General features: G+C 47.5%; 2 protein-coding genes across 5 annotated transcripts in view; one reads left to right on the top strand and one right to left on the bottom strand.

The window, feature by feature from the left end:
• Positions 1-8,126, top strand: part of KIF24 (kinesin family member 24) — a 28,300-nt gene extending 20,174 nt beyond the window's left edge. Inside the window, exons 10-12 of the mRNA XM_081316210.1 lie at positions 1,901-4,063; positions 5,393-5,486; positions 7,459-8,126. Of these exons, the coding sequence (XP_081172336.1) occupies positions 1,901-4,063; positions 5,393-5,486; positions 7,459-7,599 (2,398 nt within the window). The 3' untranslated portion in view covers positions 7,600-8,126. The remainder of the gene's footprint in view (positions 1-1,900; positions 4,064-5,392; positions 5,487-7,458) is intronic.
• A 4,297-nt stretch (positions 8,127-12,423) lies between these two features.
• Positions 12,424-27,739, bottom strand: part of UBAP1 (ubiquitin associated protein 1) — a 33,519-nt gene continuing 18,203 nt past the window's right edge. For 3 of the 4 annotated variants that reach the window (XM_081319231.1, XM_081319233.1, XM_081319232.1), the window contains exons 3-7: positions 27,186-27,310; positions 24,752-25,648; positions 16,991-17,194; positions 15,258-15,359; positions 12,424-13,673 (exon numbers count right to left, since the gene is read on the bottom strand). In XM_081319231.1, the coding sequence (XP_081175357.1) occupies positions 13,533-13,673; positions 15,258-15,359; positions 16,991-17,194; positions 24,752-25,648; positions 27,186-27,310 (1,469 nt within the window). In that variant the 3' untranslated portion in view covers positions 12,424-13,532. The remainder of the gene's footprint in view (positions 13,674-15,257; positions 15,360-16,990; positions 17,195-24,751; positions 25,649-27,185; positions 27,311-27,739) is intronic. The other variant, XM_081319234.1, reaches the window with a different exon arrangement.

Genomic DNA, 27,739 nt, shown 5'->3' with positions numbered 1-27,739 from the left:
ATAAACAGTGGTTTTTTTCTAAAAGAAAAAGGTGCCGGAACTCACACATGTCATACAACCCACCTTGCCTACCCTACAAGGTTCCATCCAAAAAAGGTGCCGGAACTCCGTTCTGGGCGTTCTATGAGAAAAAAAGCCTTGCTTATAAAGCAGAATCTCCAGCTTTCACGGGTGGCCACAAAGGACAGGAAGCCGAGACTCCAGGATGTTTATGGAGTCTTGTTTCCTAACCTGGTTCGACTTCAAAGGGCTGAAACGTCTCCGAAACCCCTTGGAAGACCTAGAGCTACACCAAATCTTTTGCCAACTTTCCCTTGCCTAAAATCTGATACATTTGTGGGAATTTTATGCGTGACTGACTTGCGAGGCTGGTGTGGTGCAATTAGCTCACACGGTGTAATAAGATGGAGGGTTTGTTGTCACTCTGAGTTCTGGTGGTGGGGGCACGAAGGGAGACTCAGCCAATCTCAACGTATACATGGTTGTACTTTGACAATAAAGGTTCATTCATTCATTGGAGAGCCAGACGTGCTGTGACTGCACTGGACGGCCCCTGCATTTTACGCGGCCTCACCTTGAGACAACTCGGCCTCTTAAAAAGTGGCCTGGATCTCTTTCCTTTATTTTATTTTATTTTATTTTATTTTATTTTATTTTATTTTATTGTTTTATTTTAATTATTTTATTTTATTTTTATTTTATTTTATTATTTTATTTTTCACAGTTCCTTTAATATACTACAAACTAACCAATGAAATATAAACATTTTTTCAGGTATTTAACATTTGTTATATCAGTAATGCTGTAGGTATTATATATCGCCATAGATAAATGCATACACCTAAGTTTGGGTGCTGCTCGTCCATTTCCCCTTTCACTGTATCCACCCTCCTTCTCTCTCTTCCCTCTTCCCTACTTTCTTTCTCCCTTTCTCCTTTCTTTCCTACTTCCCTCTTCTTCCTCTCCTCTCCTCTTTCCCTCACCGCTCCCCTCCCGTTTCTCCCCACTTCTCCTCCTCTTTCCCTCCAACCTGTTGTGATTCAGGGTCAGCCTGTGGGTTCGGCAGTTGGGTCGGACGATTCAGAGGAGGAGGAGGGGGGTGTTGGAGAGCCTCCAGAGGATAGCCCTGAGGCTCCGCAGAGCCCTCAGCCAGGCCCCTCCCATCTGGTCACGATGCAGACCCAGCTGTGTGAGCCTGACAGCGTGGATGAAGATGACCCACAGCTGGCCTTGTTCAAGGATGCCCGACGCAGGAGGCAGTCAATCAGGAGTAAACAGAGGAAGGCAATGGGGCACCTCGGAAGGAGGCAGAGAGAAGCCACGCCCTGAACTGTTTAAAGGGGGCATGCGTGGGAGGGCTGGTTTGCTGAAGGCAACTGTTTGAATAGCTCCTGTTTCATGGTTCGTGTTTGCTCTGTTTGCTCTGTTTTATGTTAATAAATTTGGCAGGCTTAGTTCCAGCCTCTTGCCGTTTTGTAAAGGGGTTGTCCCTGCCTTTTCTGCAGGGCCGGTAGTAGGCTGGTACAGAACACAACCTTCCTACTTCCTTCCCCCTCCTCTACTCTCTTCCCTCTCTCCTCTCCTTTCTTCCCTCCCATTCCTCTTCCGATACAGTTCAGGGGTGATGTCCGAGCAGCTCCTCTCCTTGGATTTTCAATGTCTATATTAGGTATGATAATATCCTTATCTCCTCATTTTTCTTCCATCTAAATTAGCGTTAGCTGTCTTTTAAGCATATTCTCTTTTTCACCCACTCGTAAAATTTTTCCCAAATTTCATAATACTCGTGACAGCCTGGACCTCTTTCCAACGACATGAGCCCCTCCAATGAGGGAAGCGGACAGTTAAGAAGTTTCATATGTAAATGAGTAACCTCATTCTTGGCTTTTTCGTTGTACAGAGTGAAAGAGCTGAAGAGAGGAATGAAGTCTTCCACCCCCGTGGCCAGCAGGCACCGGGCAACAGGACACAGCTCTCCTAAGCGTATCCAGAATTCTCCTTACGTCCAAGTGGGAGGAAAGAGCTCTCCCAAAAAAGCCAAGCTGGGGCTGCTGCACCCTCCCATGCCAACCCCCGGGTCAAAGACGAAGACCGCTTTGCTGTTTCAGCCAACCCACCTACCTTTCTCCTCCACTCCGAAAGGGCAGGGATGCAAAGGACCCTTGGGGACTCCCTGGCTCGGTTGCACCAGCCCAGAAAAAGGGATCGCGAAGACCGAGTCTTCATCCAAGAAGCTAGCCGAGGAGCCTCCGGGAACTTCAGAGAAAAGCCGCCTCAGGAAGGACTTGGCGGGCAGGAGAGAAGGCGGCCAGGTGGAGAGGCAGCGGGCGAGATGTCTGAAAGTTGAGCCGGTGCAAAAGCAACGGGTTCCCAGGGCCAATTTTTCCCATCACGGCTCGGATGGCCCGTCAGACCACGAGGAAGGTGCCGGCAGGCCATTTGCGGATCAGTGCGTTGCCGCCTGGACAGGTGCTTCCTCGTGTCAGAAGGACCGAGAGCACCACCTGCGGCTTTACCACCAGCAGTTCCAACAGCCTCCTCTCCTGCAGCAGAAATTAAACTACCAGCCCTTGGAGAAGTTCTTAGGCCAGTACAAGTCTCAGGAGATCCAGGTGAGGCCAGAGGCCCCTCGCCCTGTCCGGGTGTCCCCTCAGGGCCGGGACGACACCATGCAGCTCGAGGAACTGGATGACAGCGACTTCAGCGAGGACTCTTTCTCTCCTGGGCCCAGTCAGAAGAAGACGGAGACGGAAGCTAACAGGCAAAGCCCCCATAATTCCTTTTTCCTCCACCAGAGGGTTCGAGGACAGGGCGGACAAGATGAGCAGAGGCTGTTTTGTAAATGGTACGAGTTTGAGGTGGAGGGAAGAGCTTTTCCACGCGACGAAGAGTCCGGCAGCTACGAAGAAGGCCATAGGAGTCTGGGTGACTGGAGCTCAGGAGAAATATCCACGGTGGGTTCTTCCCTGCACGGGGGCATCCCGGAGAAACCTTATTGCTCAAAGCAAGACGGGCTTCTGGGTAATAAGGTAAATTGTCAAGATTTGCCCATTGAGCAGAAGTCGCCGAGATCCTCGGCTCCGCCTCACGGTTGCCCCAATGGACACCTCTCCGCACCAAGGAAAACAACGCAAAGTCCACCTCTCTCCACCCTCTTACTGGAACCCCCATTTTCTGAAAAAACGGCTCTCCCCAAAAGAACAGACTTTTGCGGAGCTTCAGGCTTCCCCATGGAGCTCACGGATGACTCGGTGGCACCTTTGACCGTCTCCTTCCTTAACTCAGGATCAGCAGATCGTCAAGGGAAGGAGATGACCGAAGGAGAAGTCATCGGCCCCGGCAAATGTTGGGATGAGGACGCTGGGCACGCTCGCGAAGGCAGCCACCCCTCTGCATCCCACATCTATGAAATAAACCCCTGGAGGAGGACAAGTGAGCAGGTTCTGTCTCCGTGGGCCAAATTCACGTGGCTCCCGCAGTCTTGTCCCTGTCCAGGTGGCGCTCCCATCTTGGGAGCCACCACAGCTTTTGGTGACTGTGCTTGTGGCTACGCTAGTGAAGATCCCCTGGCTGAACTCCTTCCTTGGCACACGGAGGGAAGCGCCTTGCTTCGTGGAGACCTTCCGATAAGCGAAAATTCAAGCGTCCAGGACTCTGAAGTGGCAAAGGTGGCTGTTTCGTGGAGCTATTCGGATCATCTGAGGCTGGGGGGAAAGGAAGGCCCGGAGGCCTTGGCCCCATGCAGCCCGGCTGACCAAGGAAGAATGTCTTCGAGTCCAAACCCCTTATCCAGCTCTGACGAAGCAGGAAATGAACAGCTCTCGGAACAAAGCGCCCCGTCGCAATCGGATTTGTCCCACAGGCCAGCGGAGCTGCGCCGTTTGGAGGAAGCCTTCCGGGAGGGGGAAACGGGGTCTCCCCAGAGCAGCCACCATCAGGAAGAGCCGGAGCGGGATTTGGGCCTTGACTCGACCGTCGCCGAGACGGCAAAGAACTCGCCGAAGGCTTGTGGGCAACCAGATTTGGCCGAAGGTTCCCCGAAGGAGAAGGACGTGCTGGGAAGGTGAGTTGTTTGGATCCACCGTAGGATAGGCTGAGGAGGCGGGCAGCACATCCCTTTGTGTTTCCATAGCAAAGGATCTGGGATTGGTTTAACCGGGCTTCTGCCCAATGCCGTCAGGCAACTGCGGCCTGAGTTGCAGCCATCGGCAATCAATAGAGAGATCACAGGGGAATTTCAAAGTTTTGTCCTGGTTACTAATCAGGTGAATGACAGGCTTGGGCTGGTCAAAGAGGAGAGACCACCAATGGCCCTCGAATAGGGGTCCTCAAACGTGGCCACTTTAAGACTTGTGGACTTCAACTGCCAGAATTCCCCAGCCAGCCTTGCTGGCTGGGGAAATCTGGGAGTTGAAGTCCACAAGTCTTAAAGTGGCCACGTTTGAGGACCCCTGCCCTAGATGGTTCCTAGGTAACCTGTGCTGCCCAAATCTGAGAGCTGGCAGTGACTGAAATGCTCAAAGTGGACGCAGGTCGTCCTCGACTTGAGCCCATTTTTATTGCTAAAGTGATGACCTTTTGCCCCATTTGATGACCTTTCTTGCCACAGTTGTTAAATGGATCGTTGCAGTTGTTCAGTTAGTGACACGGGGGTTAAGGGAATCTGGCTTCCCCATTGACTTTGCTTGTCAGAAGGTCGCAAAAGGGGGTCAGGTGATCCTGGGACACAGCGACCGTCGTCATGGTGAGTCAGTTGCCAAGCCTCCGAATTTTGATCTCGCGACCGTGGGGATGCTGCAACGGTCGTTAAGGGTGAAAAACCGCCGTAGGTTCCATTTCACTAAATGGAACTGCTGTACGGGTAGTCCTCAATTCACAAGCACACTCGGGACCAGAATTTCTCTTGCCAAGCAAGGCAGTTAAGGGAGTCACACACACACACCCCAAATTTTTACAAACTTTTTGCTGCCCTGGCTGTTAAATCAATCACGGCAGCCGTGAAGTGAATGGCGAGGCCGTTAAATGAACCCCAGCTTGCACCCTTGAAATTTTCTCGTCAGAAGCCAGCTGGGAAGTCAACGAGGGGCCTTCACCGGATCCCGGGACACGGCAAGCATCCTAAGCACGCATGCCGGTTGCCAAGCCCCTTGGCCCGGGGACTCTGCAACGGTCGTAAAACCGTGCTGGTTTCGCCCAGGGTCTTGAATCCCGGTCACGTGACGGGCGGGAACTCTGTCATAAGTCATAAGTACAGGGACCCAGTCGTAAGTCCCTTTTTTTCCCCCCCACCGCCGTTGTTAACTTCGAACGGTCGCCAATTGAGCGGCGGTAACTCGAGGGTTTGCCAGTAAAGCATTTGGGTAAGCCAGCTCCGTTTCCTCGCCTCCCGCAGGCAGCTGGTCCTTCGAGCCCACCGGGAACAACTGGAGGAAATGGCCACGCTGTCTTCTCGAGAGGAAAGCTTGATCGGCAGGATGTCAGATTTGGTAAGTCTTCTGTTTGGGCACCCGGGGGCCCTCCGAGCTCCGGGGGTCCCGTCCCAACCTGGGGGTTAATTAAGACAGCCGAGCTAGTAGAGTTTATAAAGCAGGGGTGTCAAACACAATTTCATTGAGGGCCGCATCAGCATTGCGGTTGCCCTCAGGGGGCCAGGTGGGTGTGGCCAGGGTGGGCGTGGCCTACTGGGTGGGCGTGGCTAGAGTGCATATGGCCTACTGGGTGGGCATGACCAGCTCTACATCGTTGGCATCAAGGGTGCCTATGGGGGCCTGGGCAGGAGTGGGACAGATCTGAGGGTCTCTGGCAGAAGGAGGGTCTCTGGGCCAGGGCCAAGGCAGTGGGGGCCGTTCCCTCACTGTTTCCAGGATGGCTTCGCGGGCCACATGAAACCACTTCGCGGGCCGGATCCAGCCCCCGGGCCTTGTGTTTGACATGTGTGTTATAAAGGGAGTTTCCTTCCCTGGAAGAGGAAGGGGATCAAAACCTTCCTGGTCCCCTTTTCCAACAGTCAGGAGGAGGCTCCAGAGAGCAGCAATGCCATCCCTCTCCCAGTAGAAGCCCTGGGGTGCCTTTGTATTTATTTTATATTTCATATTTTATTTTATTATTTTAGTTTAGTTTACTTCCTTTATTATTGTACTTGACTTAGTTTATCCAATTATTTTAGCTGAGTGTACTTATTTTACTATTTTGCTTGACTTATTTCATTTTATTATTTCATTGTATTACATTACATTACATTCTAATGTATTATTATATTAACATGACATTATTTTATTTTGGTACTTGCCACCCATCTCGTATCATAGACCATGGACCAGTGATGGTGAACCTTTTAGAGACCGAGTGCCCAAACTGCAACCCAAAACCCACTTCCGTATTGTCGAGTGCCGGGTGGGTGTGGCCCATTGGGTGGGCGTGGCCCATTGGGTGGGCGTGGCTGCAGTGGTAACAGCAGACTGGCTGGGACTAAAAAGTTCTATCAATCAATTCCAACTTTACGAGAACATTTTTTTTCCCGTGAGAAGTTGAAATTGATTGATTTAACCTTTTTGTTTTTGCACACGGCGGTGGAGGCCTAAAGCGAAAAGGTTTTATAAAAGCCAGCCGAAGGCCTAGGTGCGCATGCCCACAGAGAGGGCTCTGCGTGCCACCTGTGGCATACGTGCCATAGGTTTGCCACCACGGCCATAGACCATAGAATCACAGATTTGGAAGGGACCTTGGAAGGTCTTAAAACGGAGGAAGGGCAACGGAAATTTTGGGCTCCATCGTAGTCATAAGTTGAGAACTACCTGTATTTTAATGAAGAATTCCAGCAGGTAAGTTTATGCCAGCAGCAAAGGAACCACCAGTTTAAATTCGGAAAAGTTGTGAAGAAAACTGACGTTCTTGATCTGTAAAAAAAAAACAACAACTGAATTCAAAGCCAGAATTTGCCCTGCTTGATATCTTAATATAGGTAGTCCTTGAATTATGACCACAATTGAGCCCAAAATTTCTGTTGTTAAGCAAGACAGTTGTTGAGTGAGTTTTGCCCCATTTTACGACCTTTCTTGCCACAGTTTTCAAGTGAATCGCTGGGGTTGTTAAGTATGTAACACGGTTATTAGGTGAATCTGGCTTCCCCTTTGACTTTGTTTGTCAGAAGGTCACAAAAGGGGGGGGTCACGTGACCCCGGGACGCTGTGACCGTCGTAAATTTGAGTCAGTTGCTAAGTGCCTGAATTTTGATCGCATGACCGACCCATCAGGATGCTGCGATGGTTGTCTGAAAAATGGTTGTCAGTCATTCTTCTCAGTGCTGTTGTAACTTTGAACAGTCACTCCGTGAACTGTTGCAAGTCGAGGACTCCCTGTAGGTAGCTGAACAACTTCTGGTTTTTTTGCAAACATTTCCGGCCAGACGGTTTTTAACCCCCGCTGTCTTTTATTTCTTGCGATTCTTTTTCTGCTAAGGAAATTGAGGACTGTCTGATGAAACTCGACGAAATACTCCGGCTGAAAGCCGAATGCATCCACCGGGCACGAAGCCGGCTGCAGCTCTGTTTTGCTGCTCCTCCAAGCGGTGCCTCGCTTCTACCGGTTTCCTCCACGTAGTATAGGAGTGGAGCACGTGAGCCAGGCTGCCCGCGGACGGCGACTCAAAATACCAAAGACGTGATCCGATTCAGGCTGCGTAGCAGGTTTTAGGAAGAAGCTGAAGCCACCTGTCAGTTAAACGTGGCGGATGCCGGAGAAGTTTCCTCTCCTTCCAAACTGCTTCAGACTGGATCTTCCAGGATCTGTTGAAAGAAAAGGAGGGGGGATATCACCTGCTCCCCAAAATCATCCAGCTTTCCTAACGGGCCTAATTGTGTGGTCCGGGGAATGTCTGAGCTGCGAGCAAACGCCGGCGTTCGACAACAGTGAAACCCAAGGGCAGCTTCCTGAATTGGCCTCTCTCCCCGTTTCCCTGCTTAACAAACATTCTACGCGAATACTTCAGCTCCCCTACCGCCTGCCTGCTGTCAGTCCTCCGAGATGCCCACCACCCAAGTCACTTGGGATTTGAAGGACGAAAGGTGGCGAAGGGACGACTTGAAAAGCCTGCGGGCGGAATAAAAAGGCAGCCCGGAAATCTTCACATCGCTTCTGTTAAGTATTTGCGCTGGTGCGCACGCTCGCTGGACGAGTCCCCGATTCTTACCCACGGGTTCCACGGTTGTTACAAACGGCAGCTGCCCGAGGGAGTTAGGAACTTGGCAGCTAGCTGCGCAGTTGGTCTAAGGTTCTCCCGGCGGGCTAAGAGTCCCCCCCCCCTTCAGGTCCTGCTTCTGCAGTTTCAAAGATCAGAGCGATGAAGAACATTTAAAGAAACGGTCAGTCTGGGGCCGAGGATATGGAGCCCGTTTTATCTTCCAACCTGGTGGGCCTTGAGCCTCGAATTGTCAGGAGATACGCCATAGATTGTCCGAGTCTTTCCTGCTAGGGGGTTCCTAAGTGGTTAGGGTTAGGTGACAGAAGTAGAACAGGGCTGGTGGTGACGACGAGAAAGCGATTCAGCCAGAGTTGGGAGCCAGTCACGGAGACCACCATCCGGATCGGTTAATAATGTGACTTCAGTTTGCCTAAACATGTAGCCCATCCTGGCTACTATTCCGACTAATTCCAGTATTAGGTGTCATTTGGTCACGGAGATCGCAGACTAATCCCACCACGCAGGCTGTGAAACGCGTCTAGTTCACTTCAAGCCTACACTTATGTTTTAGGGCCCGGAAGGCCAACGGTCACGCATACTCTTCAACAGTCAAGAACCGGGACAATAGAAAGTGGTTGCTAAAAAGAGGAAACGGTGCTTTTTTAGCAAGACTGCTAGAAATGCATAAAATAGATGTCCGCCCAGCAGATGGATCGAGAATAACACACCTAAATTTTAAAGAGGAAAAAAACAACAACTGTAAAGATAGCTTGGTTATATTGCATAAGCACTTTGCCTCACCATACCAAAAAAAAAGTGTCTTTAAGTAACTTTATAATTAAAGTGAAGGTAATTCAAAGAGTCAGTTGTGGCAATGCTGTGTGAATTAAGTTAGAATGAGTTTGAATATGCATGTCATTTTATACTGAACTTTAGCTTCAAAATTTGCCGTGTTTGTGGATGATGTCCTTTCAATTAAGTACCCAGATCGAGTGTAGTTCCACGATTTGATTGCAAGAATAATTCACAAGTGAGAAGAAGGGCACCGGGGGGGAGGGGAGGGCGGCATAAGCCATTATGCCAATGTGGGGTGGCGCCAGAAATTTCCTCCAGCTTCTGACTTTCACATCGGGGAACTGAGTGATGTGACGTCTCAGCACAACCGGTCCTTTAAGAAGAGGAATGTTGACATACTGGGGACATATTGGCCAAAATAGGTGGGGCTCTCGACAACTAAACATGACTTACCCATTAAATAAAAATTGTTAATGATTACTTGCCATGGATTTGGTGGTTTTTCTTCTGATGATTTTTTTACACCCAGGTTCTAAGAGGAATCACATTTTTCTCATTTTTATAAGCTGTTTCAAGAATCTACTGGTTTATATACAGTGATAGCAGTATTCCCAACAATAGCAGATTCCAATATCTCAGGGGCTGCCCCAAAGAAGAGGGAGTCAAGCTATTCTCCAAAGCCCCTGAAGGCAGGACAAGAAGCAACGGATGGAAACTGATCAGAGAGAGAAGCAACCTAGAACTAAGGAGGAACTTCCTGACAGTTAGAACAATTAACCAGTGGAACAACCTGCCTCCAGAAGTGGTGAATGCTCCAACACGAAGTCTTTAAGAAGAGACTGGACCACCATTTGTCTGAAATGGTGTAGGGTTTCCTGCCTGAGCGGGGTTGGACTAGATGACCTCCAAGGTCCCTTCCAACTTCATCATTATATTATTATTAATTATTATTATTATTATTATTATTATTTACCTCTCTGCAGCTTTAGGACGGGTGTGAACGTTCCCTGCTCCAAATTCTGCCATGGTCCCAGGCCAAGTAGACTGGTGTAGATTCTGCATTATCTTTTTTTTTCTTCCTTTCCCCCCCCCCAAAAAAAAGGCACTTTCTACTTGTCTTTGCCACTGCATTTTTATGTTTGTGGAGTTTTTTAATGTTTGTTTTTGGTCAGTACAGGTACTCAACTTACAACCACAGCTGAGCCCCAAATTTATGTTGCTAAGTGAGAAATTTGCTGACCCAGGAGCTAAGTGTGTAATCGTAAACAACCTAGTCGAAAGTCATCTTAACAAAGTGAGTTTTGCCCCGTTTTATTTCACTTGCCTCATTTGTTACGTGATGATAAATTAGGAACACCTTTATTGAGTGAATCTGGTTTCTCCAATTAACTTTGCTCGTCAGAATGTTGCAAAAGGGGATCACGTGACTTTGGGACACTGCGACCGTCATAAACGCGAACTAGTTGTCAAGCATCCAAATGTAAATCACGTGATTATGGAGACATTGCAATGTTCGTAAGTGCGAAAAATGGCTACGTCCCTTTTTTCAATGCCGTTGTAACTTCGAACCTGTACTTTCAAAACAATTTTAAAAAAAAAAGGTCTGCTCTGTGCCCAGGCCATCTAAAATGGATGGTTTTCTATTAGTTGTTTACAATTACAATTTTAAAAAAACACAAAATAACTGGGCCAGCAAATTCTATAGCAGCTTGCAGATCCCCAAGGGCTAAAAAAAAACCCCCAAACCCGGCAAGTAAATCCTAACCAAGTTTCATGGGGCGCTTTATCCCAGAAAACTGATTCATGATTACTCAGTAAGAAAATGCCCTCGTGATGCAGGAAATGATGGGTAGGGAGTACAGGAAATGACTCGGTGAGAGAAATGTTTTTCTTCTTCCCAGGTTCAAGTTCCATTAGGGCTGGGTTAAGGAGCTAAAAACCACGAGCTTGGCAGGTGTAACTCTATAAAGAAACATCTTGGGATTTACAGAATTTTAGTATCTTATAATTAACTGGCAGTCCTTGACTTACCACCTGGTTTTGAAGTTCTGACACTATGCCCTCCTGGCCACATGATCGCATGTCGGGTGCTTGGCAAGTTGACTCAGCCTTTCATCCCTCCAAGGTCGGTAAAATGACCCAGATTGTTGGGGGCAACAGGCTGACTCTATAGAGGGCTGTAAAAGGCCCTATGAAGCAGTATATAAGTGCTGTTGCGGGGAGAGAGAGAGAGAGAGAGAGAGAGAGAGAGAGATGGATGGATGTAGAGCCCTTGGTGGCAACAGTGGTTAGAACGCAATATTGCAGTCTATAATTCTGCCAACTGACAGCAGTTCAATCCTGACCGGCTTAAGGTTGACTCAGCCTTACATCCTTCCCAGGTCAGTAAAACGAGGACCCGGATTGTTGGGGACAACAAGCTGACTCTAAACTGCTCAGAGAGGGCTGTAAAGCACTGTGAAGGGGTATATAAGTCTCAGTGCTGATGATTAGATAGATAGATAGATAGATAGATAGATAGATAGATAGATAGATAGATAGATAGATGATAGATAGATAGATGATAGATAGATAGATAGATAGATAGATAGATAGATAGATAGATAGATAGATAGATAGATAGATAGATAGATAGATAGATAGACAGATAGATAGATTGGATGGATGGATGGATGGATGGATGGATGGATGGATGGATGGATGGATGGAGATAGAAACAGACAGACTGCCCGGGTGGCACAGAGGTCAGAATGCCGTATTGCAGGCTAATTCTGCCGACCGCTAGCAGTTGGATCCTGACCGGCTCAAGGTTGACTCAGCCTTCCATCCTTCCCAGGTCAGTAAAACGAGGACCCGGATTGTTGGGAGGGCCAGATGCTAACTTTGTAATCCATTCAGAGTGTTGTGAAGCACTGTGGAGAGGTAGATTAAATCTGAAGTGCTATTGCTATTGGCAACCGCACTGCATTTACAGGCATGGGCAACCCCCTCCCACCAACCGTGCAACCACAATTTACGAGTTTCTGCTTGAACCCAATGTTTACTTTCAGTATCCAGTAAAAAAAAAATGCCTCTTGTGGAGAGTGGATTTGCTTAACAATGGCAGTGCTTCACTTAAGGACCACTGCAGGAAAGCTTGGAAAAGCAGACCTGTCAAGGGTGACCCTGCTTCACATCCCAACTTTCAGGGCTCCATTACAGTCATTAAGTCGAGGGACACCTGTAGATATGGAAGGTGGCTCTCTTTTTAAATCTCAAATAACGAAACCCAGAGGGGCAAAGTTTGGCAGTTCTTTGAAAGAGACAGCCAGCCGTCATGAGATTGACTGTTGAACAATATTTGCAATCCCTTATTATTCACACAATGCTAATGGGGAAGTCATAAAACTGGATTTTCATAAAGGAAAAAATGAGTGCCATCTCCCCTAAAGCCTGAGAAGACGACGAGACACATTTTAAGATTTTATTAGTTATCTTTCTGCAGAGCCAAAATATTTAGCAAATTACTTCCGAGGATCGAGACTGCTTATTATATATATATATATATATATATATATTTATGAATTTAAATCTTTAAACATGTACAATGCAATACTTTTTTGCTATCAAAACCCAAAGTCTCATTCCTATAACTAGATTAATTATAACTGTGTGAGGGGGGAAAAAAACCCTGAACCAACGCAGTGAATATTAATATAAAGAAAGTGCTTGAGAGAGACCCCCAATTTCACACGGTTATGTTAAAAACTGACAAGTCACTTCATTTCTCCAGGACGTGGCTTAAATAGGATCTCGACCAGCTCAGACGGGACAGATCCAAAAGCTCCTGGGTCAGATAGACAGAAAAGCCAAGGGGCAAAAGATTTCACAGCTTATTATCTGGTTTTTTGGGGGGTGGGGTGGTGGTGGCAGAAATTCACGAGCAACCAGGGCCGCCGCGCCTGAGAAAGCCGTAATGTTCCTCTGGGGCGTGCAAGCGGCCGTTAGTGAACCACTGTTGCACTAAGTTCCTCCTTTTGACCCTCCCCACCTTGAGTAAAACTGACTCTTCCATTGCACTTCTACCAAGACAGATTAAAGAAGTCAAATGTTGCGGTACGAGCAGGCACACAAATGACGGCGGTTGTAAGGAACTCAAGCATAGTTCTTTGTCAGAGTCGGGTTGATGCTTCTCTTGAGTCCGGTCCAAAGAGACTGGGAAGGGTGTGTGTGTATGTGTGTCAAATGGGGAGGTGGGGGGGTATCGGGAGGAGAAAAAAAACAACTAGCCTGACACCGTCTGTACAACTCAGTCCAGAGTCTCTGGCCTACCCAAAGAAACAAACGTGGGGAAGGGCACTTAAAACTTTAATCGAAGAAAGCAGTTTGGACTCTTCTTTTGGGTGGGCGGGCACAGCGAACCAGAGTGAGGGCGTGGCAAGGGACCAGCTCTTTGCGACAGTATCTCGAACCCAGGATCCTCATAGCATTCTCCTTCCCGCAGCACGAGAGAGACCCAGCTGGCGAGGGCAGGATCCGGTGGCCAGAAGCAGCGAGCGAGGCTGCCCTGCTCGTGTTTTCAGCTCGCTTCTGCTCGGGTCATTAAATCTTCCAGGGCATTGTCTTGGTCGTTGTTGTGTAATAGCAAAACTTCTTTAATGTCTTTCAGTTTGAATCCCATTTCTTGGAATTTGCTCATGAGCTGGAGAATCTCGGTGGCCTGAGAAAAGAAAAAAGGGAATAGGATAGTTTACGGGAATCTTGGGTGACTGAGCTTTTGGCTTTGGGAGGCCCAAAGTAGTGAAAAAAGATGGTCTGGAGGGACTTCACATCAGGAGTGTCCAAGCTTGGGGAACCCTAAGACTTATGGACTTCAACTCCCAGAATTCCTCAGCCAGCCATTCTGGGAGTTGAAGTCCACAATAGGACTAGCAATATCAGTTAGACTTAAATACTTAAATACCCTCTGCAAGCGGTTTACAGAGTCAGCCTCTTATTCCCCCAACAATCTGGCTCCTCATTTGACTGACTTCGGAAGGATGGGAGGCTGATGAGTCAACCTTGAGCCGGGTCAGGATCGAACTGCCAAACTGCTGGCAGCCGGGAGTCAGCAGAAGTCGCCTGTAGTACTGCATTCTAACCACTGGGGCACCAAGTCTTACAAGTTCCCAAGTTTGGAGACTTGCTGGCTGGGGAATTCTGGGAGTTGAAGTCCACAAGTCTGAAACGTTAGCCTCTAAATGTAAAAAAGCTGAGGTTCCAATGTTATCGTTTTATTGCGCCAAATAGAGCCAGAAATCAATGTTTTCTTTCTTTCCCATCTTTCCCCCCTTTTCCCTTCCCTTTTTTCTTTCCCCACTCTTCCACTGTTTTCATTTTGTTCTCCTCCTCCTCCTCCAAAAACGGCTCTCTTTCCCCAGGGGACCCTAGGGCAACTATCCATGGCAGCGGAAAGACTTGCCCCCCCACCCCACCCCCAAAGGCAGAGGGTGCTAAGATTCACCGGATTAAATCAAGCTGACTTTGGGCATAGGACTGGTCCACATTTGAACAATGAAAACGGACGCTCGACTAGAAGAACTGCTGGTTGAACTCAACAATACACACTGGGGGTTATCATTGGATTATATGAAACACAACGAAAAGATGGAAAATTTGTATTTTACATCCTGATTCAGGTCGACTCAGCTTTCCGCCCTTCTGAGGTCGGTAAAGCAAAGACCCAGATTGGTGTGTTTTTTTTTGGGGGGGGGGCGGGCAAGAGGCTGACTCTGTAAACCGCTTAGAGAGCGCTGTGAAGCGTTGTGAAACGGTAGGTAAGTCGAAGCGCTATTGCTATGGCTGATACAACTTAATAAAAAAAAAAGGAAAACGCACACAAAAGAACAAGCCACAAACCCAGCAGTGGCTACAGTGACAGCTGCACCTTTGTGTCGATGACACAACTTAAAAAAAAAAAAAAGGAAAACGCACACAAAAGAACAAGCCACAAACCCAGCAGTGGCTACAGTGACAGCTGCACCTTTGTGTCGATGATACAACTTAATAAAAAAAGGAAAATGCACACAAAAGAACAAGCCATAAACCCATCAGTGGCTAGAGTGACAGCTGCACCTTTGTGTTGATGATACAACTTAATAAAACACACACACACACACAAAAGAACAAGCCACAAACCCAGCAGTGGCTAGAGTGACAGCTGCACCTTTGTGTTAAGCTGATCCAGAGAGAGAGAGAGAGAGAGAGAGAGAGAGAGAGAGAGAGAGAGAGAGATTTGAGAAGCTGATAAAAAGCGAATTCTCACCTTCTCTTCTGAGCACTGACGCATTTCAAGAGCAGCTTCTACCAGGAGCGGATCAAAACCTTTCTCGCAAAGTTGACCCCGGACAACCAGGTATTCCAGAATCTACACGGAGAAACCAGAGAGAAACAAGCTGGGACATTTTGTTCTGTGAGTCAAATGTCATCTCTCGAGTTGAGTTGCCTGAACTGACCAGGATCCTTCTTGCCTGATTCTACCCCTAACTCTGAACTGTTTTGGAAAAAAAGGCTTACGGGTTTTGCTCGCGCTATTCCCCAAATTTTATTTCCAATGCTTTTCCGGTTCCGATTCCCACTTATCTACAGGTAGCCCTTGACTTACAGCAGTTCGTTTAGCGACTTTTCGAAGTTACGACAGCACTGAAAAATGTTGAGTGATAACTGTTTTTTCAGTTATGGCCTTTGCAGCATAGCATCCCCGGGGTCACGGGGTTAGAATTCAGATGCTTGGCAACCGGTTCAATGTTTTCGATGAGCACGCTTGTACCCCGGGGTCGCGTGATCCCCTTTTGCGACCTTTTCACAAGCAAACTCAAGGGGGAAGCCAGAGTCACTTAACAACCGGGTTACTAACTTGTCAGCTGCGGTGATTCACTTAACAACTTTGGCAAGAAAGTTGTTTGTAAAATGGAGTAAAACTCACTTAAGAAATGACTTGCTTAACAACAGAAATGTTGGGCTCAATTGTCGTAAGTTGAGGACTACCTGTAGAATATGAACACGGGGCAGTATCCACCTTTCGATCTAAGCAATCATCAGGCATGACCAGTTCCAAAAATATTTAGCAGAATAACAAGAGACAGAAGGGACCTTAGAGGTCTTCTAGTCCAACCCCCTGCTCAAGCAGGCAACCCGATACCGTTTCAGACAAATGGTTGTCCAATCTCTTCTTGAAAGCCTCCACTGTTGGAGCACCCAACATTTCTGGAGGCTGGTTGTCCCGCTGGTTAATTGTTCTCACTGTCGGGAAGTTTCTCCTTAATTCCAGGTTGCTTCTCTCCTTGATTAGTTTCCATCCTTTGCTTCTTGTCCTGCCTTTCTGTTTTTGTTTTGTGGGCAACAAAATGGGGCCAAGCCAATTTGGTTTAATGGTCAAGATAATGACACAGTGAATTCATCCTGCCTTAGCCATGAAAGCTGGGTGGAGAATTTCTGGGCAGTCACCAAGGGACAGCATGTTCCTAGTCCTGCCTTAACCATGAAAACTGGTTGTGTGACTTTGGGCCAAATGACGGGAGACGGTGAGTTCTAGCTCCACCTTAGGCATGAAAGCTGGCTGGATGACTTTGGGCCAGTCACCAGGAGACAGGGAGTTCTAGTCTTGCCGTAGACACGAAAGCCAGCTGGATGACCTTGAGCCAGTCTCTCTGTCTCAGCTCAGATCATCTCACAAGGTGGTTATGGTAGGGAAAATAGGAGACATTAGCTATGTTCGCCGCTTTGAATTACTTATAAAAATAGTAAGGGTGGGATTTAAATTGGACGAATAGGTAGGTAAGTACAATTCTCCCACCATAAGTTCTTGACCCCCTGCCAGCCTTTTCTATGCTGTAACACGAGACACAATCCTGCAAATACCGGGGTGGGGGGGTGTGACGCCAAAATGACCAGGAACAAACTGGGGTGTCACCTTTGAGCACTCAAAACCACAGCCAATGTTGACTCGGGTGTGGCTTGCTCCCTTTCCCAGATGTATGGATGAGATCTTCCTCTTACCTGGTCTACGCTCTGCCCCTTCCTCTTCATCGCTTTTAAGACATCTTCGTAAGAATAGCCCATGCCCACGATGAATTCGAGACACTCTCGTTCGCTGGACGACAGGGCCTGCAGCACCTCCCCACAGAGAAAGTTGCCGGGCCCTTTTGCACAGCTGCTGGTGGTCTTGGGCACTTGGGAGGTCGGGAAACTTTGGTGAGTTACCTAACAAAAGGTAAAGAGTGGGAATTTCTTGAGGGGAAGGCAGAACACTGGCACTGCTCCTAAGTCAAAGTGGAAGCCTTCATCCAGGCATTTTGTCTATCTTATCCTCTTATCTGCATACCTATTTATCTCATCTACGTGTCTACTATCTACCTATTTATTTCTTCTATTTATCTCTTCTGCCTCTCTCTATCTATCCAAACTATATCTCCATCTATCGTCTGCCTATCTCTACCTACCTACCTCTCAATTTATCTCATTTACCTGTCTACTGTCTACCTATCTACCAAACTCTCTCTTCTATTTTTATCTGTTCTATCTCCATCTGTCTATCCAAACCATCTCTTCTATATCCATCCGTCCATTGTCTATCATCTATCTACTTATATTTTATCTTTTTGGTCACCTATTATCTATCTACCTCTCTCTTCTAACTATAGCTATCTCTTCAGCTCTTCTAGTTGCACCTACCTATTCATCCACCCATCCGTGTAGGAGAAGATCAGGCCAAGCCCAAGGAAGAGGTCAAATGCGTCATCAATCTCGCGTCCCTTCGCGCTCACAAGAGATCTAAGTCCAGCCCACCTTGAATTCTACTGACTCTTATCCCGACGCCAATTCGCACTGACCGTTACTAAATCAGATTCTTGCAGAGGGAGTATGAAATAAACCTGCGGTGCTTTTGAACCAGACACTGCCCCCAGGTCTCTTGCGCCCGGTCATCCATCTACTTATCTATTTATTGATCTATTACATTTTGGAACTGCTCATTTCTCTCACAGGGGAATGTAGTCCAAAAGATAGAAGAACTTGGCTTGAGGTTCAGCCACCTTGCCCATTTGAAGGAGGGGGGCGGAGAAATGGCCATGAGCTCAAACTTTAAAGGGAAAACAGTTTGCAGGTCTGAGCTTCGCAGAAAGCCATTTGCAAGCACTTGGGAGTTGGGCTTTGAAGAAAAAAAATAAAACTTCTACAAAGGTAGAAATAAAAAACAGACATTAGCTTTCAGCTGCTGGCTTGCTTCCTGAAAGCATGTGTTTGAGATTGTTCTGTACCAGCCTGCTACCGGCCCTGCAGAAAAGGCAGGGACAACCCCTTTTACAAGAAGGCAAGAGGCTGGAATTACGCCTGCCAAATTTATTACTACAAAAACAAACGGAACAAGACAAACCAAGAAACAGGAGCTTTAAGAAACAGGAACTATCCAAGCGGTTGCCTTCAGCAAACCAGCCCTCCCACAGATTCCCCTTATATAGAGTTCAGGGCGTGGCTTCTCTCTGCCTCCTTCCGAGGAGCCCCATTGCCTTCCTCTGTTTACTCCTAATTGACTGCCTCCTGCGTCGGGCGTCCTTGAACAGGGCCAGCTGTGGGTCATCTTCATCTATGCTGTCAGGCTCACACAGCTGGGTCTCCGTGGTGACCAAGTGGGAGGGGCCTGGCTGAGGGCTCTCATCAGCAAGATCTTCAACCCCCTCAGCAAGGTCTTCAACACCCCCCTCCTCCTCCTCTGAGTCGTCCGACCCAACTGCCGAACCCACAGGCTGACCCTGAATCACAACAGAGATGTAGTTGCCGCGCAACTCCAGAACTGTTTGAGAGAAGAATACAAAGAAATGATATACTGACAATGTCACCTAGTGGGGCTCATGAAAGAAAAGCATCAAGCTGAGAGAGACAGAGAGAGAGAGAGAGCACCAAGGACCCCACAACAAAAAGAAAGCAAACCAAATGTGAGAAAAGAACAACAATCCCGTGCCTGGATGAACCACACTCCCTGCTGCACAAAACACAACTAAGGCCTGGGAGCGCGACAAAATTTTAAAGCCTTCCAGAGCATGACCAGGATGAGAGCGACCTCGATCATACTGGAGAACAGCTGCCAGATAGAGAACATGCACTTCCTGATTCAGGGATGTTCCATTTTATTGTCCTGAGAGGCCAACAAAACACCTGAAATAGCAACAACCCTCCTTTAAGTGCCCCAAAATCGCTCACTGTCCATACAGAGCCAGGATTTTATAGACAGCACAACCCTCGCCCGCCCCTCTTTGTGTAGGTGGCAGCTGGGCAGTGCAGCCTCAATTTCTCCCCTGGAGCTCCCTTTGTATTCCAGTCTTATATTGGGTAGATCCCAAAGAACATGACTAAACCACTTGCCAGCAAGGCAAGCCGGAGTTATAGCAATACCACTTAGACTTATATTCCACTTCAGTGCTTTACAGCCCTTCTCTAAGCGGTTTAGAGAGTCGTGGACGAGGGGATAGATTTTTTTTAATTATTTTTTTATTCCCATTTATATCCCGCCCTTCTCCGAAGACTCAGGGCGGCTTACAAGCTTAGCACTAGCCTTCATTCTATGTATATGCCTGCTTATTAGATGGGAAACTCATCAAATTTGCAGACGACACCAAGCAGGCAGGAACAGCCAACACTCCAGATGATGGACTTAAGATCCAGGAGGATCTGGACAGACTTGAACACTGGGCGCTATCTAACAAAATGAAATTCAATGGTGAAAAAAGTACGGTTCTACGTTTAGGCAAGAAAAACCAAATGTACAGGTATAGTATAGGGGGTACCTTGCTCAAGAGTAGTGACTGTGAGAGGGATCTCGGAGTCCTAGTGGACAATCATTTAAATATGAGCCAGCAGTGTGTTGCAGCTGCCAAAAAAGCCAACACAGTGCTAGGCTGCATTAACAGAGGGATAGAATCAAGATCAAGTGAAGTGTTAATACCACTTTACAAGGCCTTGGTAAGGCCACACTTGGAATACTGCATCCAGTTTTCGTCACCATGATGTAAAAAAGATGTTGAGACTAGTACAGAGAAGAGCAACAAACAGGATCAGGGACTGTGGAGGCTAAAACATGTAAGGAACGGTTGCAGGAATTGGGTATGTCTAGTTTAATGAAGAGAAGGACGAGGGGGGACATGATAGCAGTCTTCCAATATCTCAGGGGCTGCCCCAAAGAAGAGGGAGTCAAGCTGTTCTCCAAAGCACCTGAAGGCAGGACAAGAAGCAACGGATGGAAACTAACCAAGGAGAGAAGCAACCTGGAACTAAGGAGAAACTTCCTGACAGTTGGAACAATTAACCAGTGGAACAACCTGCCTCCAGAAGCAGTGAATGCTTCAACACTGGAGGTTTTTAAGAAGAGACTGGGAAGCCATTTGTCAGAAATGGTGTAGGGTTTCCTGCCTGAGCAGGGGGTTGGACTAGAAGAGGGGTCTCCAACCTATAGGCTCTTGGCCAGTGAGCCACAGAAATTGCTGGCCAGGACCCGTACACATGGGGGCGCATTCCTCCCCCACTCGCGCTAGTGCCCATGGCCCTGTTTCGCATGCTTGCGGCTGCGAACGGGAATGCTAGCGCGTGTGTGCTTGCGTGGCCCATTTGTGCATGCACGAATGGGTGCTAGCTGTTGCAAGGATGCGCAGCCGTTCACGCATGCGTGAACATGGACGCTAGTAATGCACCAGTGGGTGTGGCCCTGATTGCGTGCATGCACGCACGCACGCACACAGTAATTTGGAAGCTGCTTTCCCCTCCGTGCCGTGAGCCCAGAAAGGTTGGAGAAACCTGTACTGGAAGAGCTCCAAGGCCCCTTCCAATTCTATTATTATTATTATTATCATCATCCTCTTGCCCCCAACAATCTGGGTCATTTTACCGACCTCGGAGGGATGGAAGGCTGAGTCAACCTTGAGCCGGTCAGGATCGAACTGCTAGCATTCGGCAGAATTAGCCTGCAGTACCGCATTCTAACCCCTACACCACCATGGTTCCTCACAGTCCCAAGTTTGCCCAAGTCTTCATATCAAAGCACGCTAGGCTAATAATAAGGCCAGAGGCCTACGATACCAGAGAGCCAGTTTGGTGTCGTGGTTAACGTTTGGCCTACAAACAAGGAGGCTGTGGGTTCTAGTTCCACCTTAGGCATGAAAACCAGCAGGGTCGTTCACCTGGAGATGGTGAGTTCTAGTCCCACCTTAGGCATGAAAGCTGTCTGGGCAGCTTTGGGCCAACCCTCTCTCTTGGCCCAATCCACCTCACAGGGATATTGTTGGGGGGGGGGGAAATAGGACGAGGGAGCCGTGTTGGATGTGTTCACTGCCTTGAGGTACCTATAAAGTAATCCAAGCGGGATAAAAATCTAACAAACACATGAAGTAAACACCAAGTGCCTTGTGTCTTGAATACAAGGCTTCCCTGAAGCCAGGACTGCTGGCAGGAAGGTCCCCAGGGCAGGCTGGGTTGACTTCATGCTATAAATCCCTTTCATGAACAAGGAAGAGGAAAGCAGGAAGCTGATCCAAGATTTTTCCAAAAAGCTTGGAGAACCGCCAGTGAAAAAGCCAACCCTCCCCCCCAAAAAAACCTCCACAAGGTAAAAACGCTAGACCAAATCCGGGGAACAAAATCTGACTTTTAGAGAAGAAGAAGCAGCGTTAATAACACCCACAAGATCCGTAGGATTAGGGCTTAATCCACGTAGGCATAGCAAAGAGGATCTCTGTAGGAAAATCCACTCTCCCTTCACTGCAGGGGTTGGGACAACTCAACAATTACTACTTCCCCTGGCCATATCTGGGCATAGGTTACACCAGTGTTTCTCAATCTCGGCAACTTGAAACTCTGGACTTCAATTCCCAGAATTCCCCCGCCAGCTCTGCTGGCGGGGGAATTCTGGGAGTTGAAGTCCACACAACTTCAGGTTGCCAGGATTGAAAAAAAATACTAATCTACACTGGATAATTTACCTAAAATTGAAGCACACTTGACATCTTTTTCTCTTCAATCTGTCTGAAACCCCAATGGCTCATGTGGTAAAACAGGAGAAATGGGTCTTGCTCAGGGAAGGAAAAGATAAGGAGTCCTCAACTTACGGCCATGATTGAGCCCAAAACTTCTGTTACTAAGCGAGAGAGTTATCAAATGAGTTCTGCCCTGTTTGACGACCTTCATACCACAGTCATTAAGTGAATCGCTGCAGTTGTTAAAATTAGTTACACCGTTGTTAAGTGAATATCGTTTCCCCGTTGACTTCGCTTGTCAGAGGTAGCAAAAGGGGACCACCTGACCCGGGGACTGGGACCGGCGTTAATTCTGAGTCAGTTGCCGAGCGTCTGAATTTTGATCACGAGACCGCGGGGACGCAGCAAGGGTTGTATGAAAAACAGTGCCGTTGTAACTCCGAATGGTCACTAAATGAACTGTTGTAAGTTGAGGACTGACTTTATTTATGAAACACCTGGGTTCGGAGGTGACTAGTGGTATAATCAAGTTTGCTGATGATAACAAATTGTTCAGAGTGATGAAAAACAATACAAGTTAGTCTTCAACTTAACAACTATTCCTCCAACGCTGGAGGTTTTTAAGAAGCGTCTGGACAACCAATTGTCTGAAATGTATAGGGTTTCCTGCCTGAGCAAGGGGTTGGACTAGATGACCTCCAAGGTCCCTCCCAACTCTGTTTATTCTATTCTATTCTATTCTATTCTATTCTATTCTATTCTATTCTATTCTATTCTATTCTATTCTATTCTATTCTATCCTATTCTATTATCCTATTCTATTCTATTTTCATATTATTTTCTATTTTCATATTTTCTTTTCTATTCTATTCTTTCAGATTTTCTTTTATTTTCTATTCTTTCAGATTTTATATTCTATACTATTCTTTCATATTTTCTATTCTTTCAGATTTTCTTTTCTATTCTTTCAGATTTTATATTCTATTCTATTCTATTGCATTCCATCCCACATTTTCTTTTCTATTCTATTCTCATATTTTCTATTCTATTCTATTCTATTCTATTCTATTCTATTCTATTCTATTCTATTCTATTCCATTCCATTCCACTCCACTCCACACCACTCCATCTATTCTATTCTATTCTATTCTATTCTATTCTATTCTATTCTATTCTATTCTATTCTATTCTATTATTCTATTCTCTTTCATATTTTTATTCTATTCTATTCTATTCTATTCTATTCTATTCTATTCTATTCTATTCTATTCTATTCTATTCTATTCTATTCCTAGTGCTGTTGTAACCATTAGCTCTGATCCTGTAAAAACTCAAGATCGGAGCTAACAGCTGACTGATGAAGGAAATCTGGAACCAATGGTAAACAGTTCAATGAAAGGGTCGATACCATGTGCACCCACTGCAAAAAAAAAAACTGACAGCATGTTAGGGATAATTAAAAATGATCCTTTTTTAATATGGAAAATGTTGTCCCCTATTTTAGCTGCCTTTCTCTGCACTTCTCTCCGCCGCAGGGGTGAAACTAGGGTTTGGGTGGGTACCTGAAAAAAACGGGCATCAAGGACGACCCCCACCCCATTACCCTTGAGCTGTGTGAACACACCATTCAGGCCCGCCCACGCCAGTCTTCTGCAATCCTGCCACCACATCTCAGCTGCCCGGGTTTGATGTGGGTTTTTCCCCCCTCTCCAATGAAGTCCTAGTCTTCCATCCCCAGATTTAAAAGACACCCCAAACGGTTACGGGTAGTCCTCGACGTACAACAGTTCGTTTATTTACCGTTTGAAGTTACAACGGCCACTGGAAAAAGTGACTTAGGACCGTTTTTCATACTTATGACCGTTTGCAGCATCCTGGTAGGTCACGTGATCCCCCTTTTGCGACCTTCTGACCAGCAAAGTCAATGGGGGGAGCCCGATTCGCTTAACGACAGGGTTACTTGAAAACTGCAATGATTCGCTTAACCACTGTGGCAAGAAAAGTCGTAAAATGAGGCAAAACCTGCTTGACAAATGTCTCGCTTAACAACAGAAATCTGGGGTTCAATTGTGGTCGTACGTCGAGGACTGCCTGTATTTTAAAATCTGGAAATCCTCAACGCCCTCTATACTCCAATCACATCAGTCCATGAAGCCAGAAATATAATTTCCCCCAAAGTAACAGAAGTACAGGTAGTCCTCAACTTACAACAATTGAGCCCTAAATTTCGGGTGCTAAACGGGACAAGTGTTAAATGAGCTTTGCCCCACTTGATGACTTTTCGTGCCACAGCTGTTAAGTGATTCACTGCAGTTGTTACTAACACAGTTGTAAAGGAATCTGACTCCCCCCCATCATTGATTTTTGGTTGCAAAAAGGGATCACGTGACCCCGGGGCACTGCAACTGTCATAAATACGAGCCAGTTGATCATGTGACCAGAGGGAGGCTCCAACAGCCATAAATGTGAGAAATGGTGAGGAGTCCCTTTTTTCCAGTGCCACTGTAACTTCGGTCACTAAACGAGTGGTCATAAGTCGAGCATTTATCTGGATTCCATCAGCCACTTAGTTTCAGCCTTCCAAAATTCAGTCCCAATTAGGGAACACAGCTTTATTTTGCACAAAACAGCCACAAAATATATGGCTTTTGTCCAGTTTTTTTGTTTGTGTGTGTCTGATTTCCCCCCTCCCCCTTTGGATTTTGCATTTTAATCTTTTGAACACAATAAAAATTGTGAAAGGGGGGGAAAAATACAGCCCCCCTCCCCCTCTTCTCTGCCCGCAGAGTGCAGTGCTCACCGCTGTGCTTGTAGCGAGGTCCGGAATGTCTTCTGTGCATGCTACGGAGGCGGGCTGGGAAGGACCTCTGGAACCGGAGGATAACGTTCGAGGGTCCAGGCCAGGGTCCGCACTGAAGGTGGAAGCCCCGATCGCGTGATGTCCATTCAGTTCGTTGGCTTTGTCCGGTAAAGAGCCGAGGAGAGTGCCGTTGGGCATACGGTAGGCGTTTGCCAGTCTTGCCGTCTGCAGCTCGCTCTCGTCCAGATCCAGCTTTGGAAAGCAGAGGGATTTGATGTTGCTCACCGACGTGACGGGCGAGAGGGACCCTTTGGACGGCAGGGACATCTTCTCGCGCCCGCCCAGCTGAGGCAAGGCCACCAGACCGTTGGGCTTGTGCAGGGGCTTGAGGTCCAAAGTCGCCCTTTCCAGAGAGGCCAAGATCTCCTGGTCTTGCAAAACCGACTGAGATGCCCCTCTGGGCAAGCCGTGGTCGAGCAGTTGGGCGACGATGGGCCCCCTGGTGTCGACGTGGATCTGAAGGATGTTCTTCAGCTCTTCCTTATCGTCTAACGTCTTCAACTCCAGATTGTCAAAAGGGTCTTCTTCGCACTCAAAGTCTGCCGGGTTGAAGTCGGCCTTGGTGTGAGAGGGGCTCAAGACTTTCTGCTTCAGAGCACGGCTGTCGGCTGGGGTGGGAGTAAGGATGGAGTTGTGATGCAGGCCGGCCAGGATGGGGTTGAAGGGGAGAGGCAGGGCAGCCCCTGGGACACAACCCTCGGCGCGCTGCTCCTCCGAGGCCACCTTCACATTGGCTAAGGCCTCCTTAGCTTTCCGCTCGCTTTCTTCCTGGACGGCTTGCATTCTTTTAATGTTCTCGGCCCACTCAATTGTTTTCTTTTCGAGGGAGAAGTCATACTGAAAAAGAGAGAAAGGAATCAGGGTAACCGGCTGGAGAACCAATAGAAGAGAAGATCTGTAGCTCAGGGCTGAAGTGTGGGGTCGTGGATGCTTTCTGAACTTGGTTTCCTGGCAGATGTTTCGTGACCCAGCTGGGTAACATCACCAGTGCTAGAAGGGAGGGGGGATTGAGAAATGAAGGAGGAGGAGGAGGAGGAAGTAAAAAGAGAGGGAGGAGGAGGAAAAAGAAGAGGGAGGGGGAGAAAATAAAGGAGAGAAGGAGAAAGAGAAAGAGGAGAACTGAGGGGTCCTTGGTGGTCTCTGAGTTTGGTGGTTTTCTTGCAGACGTTTCATGACCCAGCTGGGTAACATCATCAGTGCTAGAAGGGAGGGGGGATATTGAAAAATGAAGGAGTGGTGGTGGTAGACGGGGGGGGGGGAGGAGGAAGAGGTGGAAGAGGAGGGAGAGGGAGGAGAGGAGGAAGAGGAGGACTGTGGGGTCCTGGGTGCTCTCTGAGCTTGTTGGTTATCTTGCAGATGTTTCATGAACCAACTAAGGAACATCATCAGTGCTAGGAGGGAGGGGATTTGCGGAGAGGAGGAGGAGGACCAAGGGGTCCTGGGTGCTCTCTGAGCTTGGTTGCTTTCTTGCAGACCTTTCATGACCCAACTAGGGAACATCAACAGTGCTAGGAGGGAGGGGATATGTGGGGGAGGGAGGAGGAAAAGGAGGAGAAGGACTGTGGGGTCCTTGGTGCTCTCTGAGCTTGGTTGTTTTCTTGCGGACGTTTCCTTGTCAAACTGGATAACATCGTCAGCATCAGAAAGGAGTGGGGTTTCCTCTCATTTTTATATACTAGTATATAAAATAAGAGCAAATCCCACTCTCTTCTAGCATTGATGACATTACCTAGTTGGGATGATGAAACGTCTGCAAGAAAATCACCCAGCTCAGAGAGCACCCAAGGACTTTGCGTTGGGAAACTCCGAGAGCTAAGATATTTCCTCCGAAGGAAAAGCACCTATTGATAAAAGGCACCGTCAGATCCTTTTGGGTGGTTTACTGAGAACCAGATAAGGAGCCCTTATTAAGATAACTTTTGCAAAGACCAAGCATGAACTCAAAACAGCGTGGCTGTGAGGACACATCAGACCATTTACCCACCAATCGGAAAATCTTCCAAAGAAAGAGGAACTTCAAACGAAAGAGGATCTCCGCCTTTCAACTGCAACTTCTACAGACGTTCTCCCTGATGATTAACAAATATATACAGACAACTTGGGCTGCGGATCTACTGTTTTGTTATTTGGCTTCTACAAACAACACGGCGGAGACGCAGACAAAACGAACGGATCTCTTTTACGGAAACGGAAGGAATGGGCCCAACGAGGTCAACGAGAGAAGGGCTTTAGACTGCAGTGAGTTTTAATTGAGAGATGTCAGTTAGAAACCAGCCATCTTTCAATGTACTATTTTTTTTTCCTAATTGTGACTCAGCGGGTTAAACAGGTGAAAGCACCATGTTAAAAAAATTGTTCAGAATCTATGACTCACCTGGGCTTCCCTTATCAGTTGTGGAGAGTCTGGCAAGTAGAAACCAACGGGCAAGCCAACTTTAGCTGGTCTTCTGAACTTTTCTCCTATCTTAAATGGAACATCGTCAAGGTAACTGACCAGCCCTGAAAGGAAGAAGACAGATAGTGATTTAGCAGATATTGATCAACGTAGATCTTCTACTTCAGCGCTTTTCAACCAGTGGCACGGGTACCACCTGTGGTACATTGGCACCTGGCAGGTGGTACACGACCATCCTAGAAAAGTGGTAGCGGGGGAGGGGAATGAGCTGGACCGGTGGCAGCACCGCACAAGCCTGAGCGAAACATGGCTGGAGCTGCAGGGCTGTCAGGGCTCAGCGGAAGCGCCAGGATCAGCGCCAGGATCCAGCTGGAGCTCGGCGCTGATCCCGGTGCTTTTGAGCCCAGAAGAAGCGCCGATCAGCTGGAATGTTGCAGCATCTCCAGGGTCTTGTGATTTACATTCAGAGGCTTGGCAACTGATTCATATTTATGACGGTCACAGTGTCCCAGGGTCATGTGAAGTGACCAAAA

Source organism: Vipera berus, assembly GCF_964194415.1.
Source record: "Vipera berus genome assembly, chromosome: 2".
Classification (NCBI taxonomy): domain Eukaryota; kingdom Metazoa; phylum Chordata; class Lepidosauria; order Squamata; family Viperidae; genus Vipera; species Vipera berus.
The sequence above is the reverse complement of the archived record's forward strand: the minus strand, read 5'-3'. Positions and strand labels throughout refer to the sequence as shown.